At 31.5% G+C, this 5,110-nt stretch overlaps 1 protein-coding gene across 1 annotated transcript in view; it reads left to right on the top strand.

Moving 5' to 3' along the window:
- Positions 1-5,104, top strand: part of LOC106473155 (unconventional myosin-XVIIIa-like) — a gene marked incomplete at its 5' end in the record, with an annotated part of 39,825 nt that extends 34,721 nt beyond the window's left edge. Inside the window, one exon of the mRNA XM_013933834.1 lies at positions 3,884-5,104. Within this exon, the coding sequence (XP_013789288.1) occupies positions 3,884-3,924 (41 nt within the window). The remainder of the gene's footprint in view (positions 1-3,883) is intronic.
- Positions 5,105-5,110: the final 6 nt, after the last annotated feature.

Raw genomic sequence — 5,110 nt, 5'->3', positions numbered from 1 at the left:
ATCCATTCGTGTTATTCATAATTCAAGAAAAGATATTTGATTGTTCGGGAGTTAAAGGTAAGACCATTTTTCAAAAAATTGTAGTAAGAAGTTTCGTAAAGAGCGCGAACGGTAGTGTGAATGATTTTTTGACTGAGAAAATAAGCAAACAGGCAAACAATCTCAGAGTTTTAGTAGTATATAGATAGATTCTTCAAGATCTTGTTTTTGTCATATTATGCCTTTTAATGAAGATGGGAATATTGACCGGGAAATAATATAATAGCCAATGCTCGACGAGAGGTTTTCCTTTATAAGATTTTGTTGTTGTCCTCGACTTGATTTATATTTTATTACCTCGTTTCCATATTTGCAAATAGTCAATAATATTGTAGGTCCATTTTATTGTTGTTCTTTTTACGCGCCGTTATAAAACATTTTCATCTCATCATTTAATTTCTGTTGTGCATATATTGTTGTACAGAAGATATTTTAAAGTGATTCATTAGGTGGAAAACGAATAGATATATAGATAAACCGATATGTGACGCCATCTAGTATACATAAATTTATCTAGAATTTTTCATAAAAGTGCCCCGAAAAACGGCGCTAACTCGGTAACCAGTGGCTCGATTTAACGAAATTTGTTTTATTCTGTTTCTATTCTCATTTCATTACAAATATGGCGCTATTGTGCGCCGTTTTTGCTATATTTAATTACAGACAAGTACACACACACACAAACAATCTCAGAGTTTTAGTAGCATATAGATAGATAGAAGTCTAAAAACAAATCCAGAAAAAGTTAGAAACGACCAAACTAACTTAAGCTCCTCCCCACTTGTCTCTAAGTCAATTTCAAGGTCACTTCTGGTTCTTTGTTTAAACATATATATATATATATATAAACCCTGTTACAAAACATTTCAGTCTGTACCTGATGATGCCTTTAACGGCGAAACCATGGTCGTAATAAATGTATTTGTGAAACGTACAACTGTCTTGTTTTTCCCCAATTATTTAGTTTATGTATTACATTAGTAAACTAAGCAATGTATATTATTTTCTAAAGTTCATGAAATGTACGTTATATTATATCTTCAGGTACAGAAAGCACATTGATTTCAAATTTACATGATATTATGTTACCTTCTTCAGGTAGAGAAAGCACATTGATCTGTAAATTACATGGTATTATATTACCTTATCCAGGTAGAGAATGCACATTGTTCTCTAAAGTATATATTACCTTATTTAGGTACAGAATGCTCATTGATCTCTAAACTATTACTTTCTCCATGTAGCAATTGCACATTGATCTGTAAAGCAAATGATATTATATTACTTTCTCCATGTAGCAATTGCACATTGATCTGTAAAGCAAATGATATTATATTGCTTTCTCCATGTAGCGATTGCACATTGATCTGTAAACTAGGTGATATGACCTTCTCAAGGTAATATAAAATTCTCACTGTTCACTAACGTACCTTGTTCACATCTTTATCCTCCTTTAATGATCACATAAGTATACACCTGCTATTCTGTAGTGTATGTCATGCATTTTTTTCTGCTGTTTGTTCACTAGTGTTTTCGTCATTTACCTTTTTTCTAGTGTTGAGAATATTAAGTATTTGCAACTGTTTCGATTCGATCAAGGAAACGTCTGTCTCTTTGTAGTATGCAAAGTGAACTATTGTTTAAAATGTGGTGGATATTATGTAGTATATATTGTTCTGGGTCATGTGCTACATATAAAGTTTATTGGCTACTTGTTAGTAATGGTAAATGGTTCACCCTGAAACCATTTTATGCTCTAAACTTTATTTTACATCAAAATTAGTTTTCTTGAATGGGATGCGTGCTGCTCTCCTAATAACTTTGATAATCTTGAGTCTCATCTTTAACATTTACTTTTCATGTTACCGTTTCAGAGCTTGATAATGTCTTGAGTACATGACATCGATATGGTCATGGCTAGTAACATTGTTTAGTGATACTAATTTAGAGTTTATAACAATATATTGAGTACATTACACATGTATATATGACATACAAACATCCTGTAGATGGGTGAATACATTAATCACGTACAGGATTACTGTCTAGGATAAATGCTAATGTTTCAAATACATTAATGGATTCACTTTAATATTATTTTGGTAGAGTTTTTCGGAAGGTCTGTATTGATTAACTTAAGGAGGTAAATGTGAGTAGTTTCCTATGTTTTGAACTACATCATATCAATTATCCCATATGAATTTTTGTTGGTTATTATGACTGGTGCATTACTCTTGAAGATTCAGATAGATTTTTCCAGTGCTGTATTTGTAAGATGTATACACTGGAGGACATCGTATATTTGTAAGATGTATGCTATACACTGGAGGACATCGTATATTTGTAAGATGTATGTTATACACTGGAGGGCATCGTATATTTGTAAGATGTATGCTATACACTGGAGGACATCGTATATTTGTAAGACGTATGCTATACACTGGAGGGCATCGTATGTTTGTAAGATGTATACACTAGAGGACATCGTATATTTGTAAGATGTATACACTGGAGGACATCGTATATTTGTAAGATGTATGTTATACACTGGAGGGCATCGTATATTTGTAAGATGTATGTTATACACTGGAGGACATCGTATATTTGTAAGACGTATGCTATACACTGGAGGGCATCGTATGTTTGTAAGATGTATGCTATACACTGGAGGACATCGTATATTTGTAAGATGTATGCTATACACTGGAGGACATCGTATATTTGTAAGACGTATGCTATACACTGGAGGGCATCGTATGTTTGTAAGATGTATGCTATATACTGGAGGACATCGTATCTTTGTAAGATGTATGCTATATACTGGAGGACATCGTATGTTTGTAAGATGTATGTTATACACTGGAAGACATCGTATATTTGTAAGATGTATGCTATACACTGGAGGACATCGTATATTTGTAAGATGTATGCTATACACTGGAGGACATCGTATATTTGTAAGATGTATACTATACACTGGAGGACATCGTATGTTTGTAAGATGTATACACTGGAGGACATCGTATATTTGTAAGATGTATGCTGTAGAATATGTGGTACTCTGTGGGCTACATTATATATGTTTTTTGTTTAAAATCTCATGTTTACTACACTTCAACCTTCATATGTTTCTTTGAATATTTACTATTTCATAGACTATGTCCTATAGATTTATTTCTTAATATAACAAATATGTATGGATTTTTTTGTGATGTAAAATATAAAGCATTTGATGTTAAGAGCTTCTCAAATAAATTCTGAAGTTTTCATTATATATTCTTGTTCTGTGACATTGACATGGATATACTTTTTCTGGAAGATACTTGTATTATCCTCTCTGATGATCTTGTATATTATAAATCTTCTGCTTACTACCACAGACCAGGACAAGTACTTTCTTATGTGGTATGAGAAATGCTGATTCTTATACAGTATTGTTTAAACATCTCATACAGTTAAATAACCGATATTCTGTTGCCAAACATATCCACGTTCCTGCATTTCAGTTCAAATTGTTGGACATAATGGAACATAGTTCATAAAATTTGGTGTAAATATTAACTATTGTCATTACAACATACAATGAACCTTCTCAGTCTGGCCAATTTAAGCTCATTTCACGTGGACCAATATTTATATTTTAAAGAATAATCTTGATTAAGGTTGAAAAAAAACGACTGGAACTAGGATTGATCACATGTGAACCTATAGAAACATAGCATGTTTAACTTTTTATATTCTTTATACACATGTTTCATCTAAGGTTTTCTCAAGTTAAAAGTTGCTTTTTCATATACTATGTTTGTTTTTTACCAAAAACGAGATTTTTTTTGTTTGTTTTCAGATTTTTACTCTCCTTCAATAAGCCATCTAGACAACTTGTAGCATTTGAGGTGGACTTGCAAGATCTAATGTTCCTTCTTTGGACAACAGGTGCTATTCTGGAACATCTTTAGATGAACTGCATCTATTTTTGTAACAAGCTCTTCCTCCTATAAAAATTAAAGAAATTTCTGCTACATTTCTCACATGACAAATTGTGGAAAACACAATATTATATTTTAACTCACACCTTTATCATTCATTACTTTGTTAAAGATGATACCTAACAGATTGCACATTGATGTAGGAGAATAAGCAGTGATCTCTTCTGTACACAAAAATGACCAATTTAGGTTATAAATTATTTACAGAATTAATGTAATTAGACATCCATAAAGTACCTTGAAGTCTAATTAGAATATATGCATATGTATATGTGTGCCTATGGAGATAATTGAAGGTAGTTCAAAAAAGGTGGCCTGGTAATTTGCAAATGTTCCGAGTTTATAATAGGTATTCTGATTGTAAAGATGCTACAATTATTTATTTGTTTACATAAATTAAAATCTGCAATCAGTGTACTTGACTATCTTTTCTGGATGATCTATAATTGAATTCAAAATAAGCTATTTATTAATAAAAATGCACTAAAAACGTTTATTTTGTACACCTAACCAACTACATACACACACTCACTATTATGGAAACCCCAAGGGAATAAATGAGTCTGTTCACATGATATAGTGTAAACACTTGTCTAACATGGTGAAGAAAGGTAGATTTATGATACTCAATAAAGCAGCACATGAATTTAGACCCCAAGATAACTAAAGTCTAGAAGTCCATAATGTAACTATCCTTTAAAAAAAAAGCTGAATATTTCACCAGTTTATTATTGAGAGTATAATTTCTGATTAACTTAGCAAGGCTGTTTTTAAAGACCATTTCTTTTAGGTTTAAAAACTGCTACTACAAGACATTGTACAAAATTACATAAAACAATAGACTATTGAAAACCACTACTTGTCAAGTAACCAAAATTACATTTTACATTGTCGAATTGACTATTTTTTTCTTCAGACTTTTGGTACTAGTAAAGAGAAGTAAACTTTTGGGTAAATGTTATGTAAGATTAATTGTTTGTAGAGCTTAGACCTGAATCAGAAATAGCTTGATGGGATGATGTAGAAGATAAGTTTATGTAAACAAATGTCTAGGTGTTTTTATGATAAGGAGAGTTATAATTTTC

This window comes from Limulus polyphemus, unplaced genomic scaffold (assembly GCF_000517525.1).
Source record: "Limulus polyphemus unplaced genomic scaffold, Limulus_polyphemus-2.1.2 Scaffold5935, whole genome shotgun sequence".
Classification (NCBI taxonomy): Eukaryota; Metazoa; Arthropoda; class Merostomata; order Xiphosura; family Limulidae; genus Limulus; species Limulus polyphemus.
Note: the sequence above shows the minus strand (reverse complement) of the source record. Positions and strands in the feature narration are given on the sequence as shown.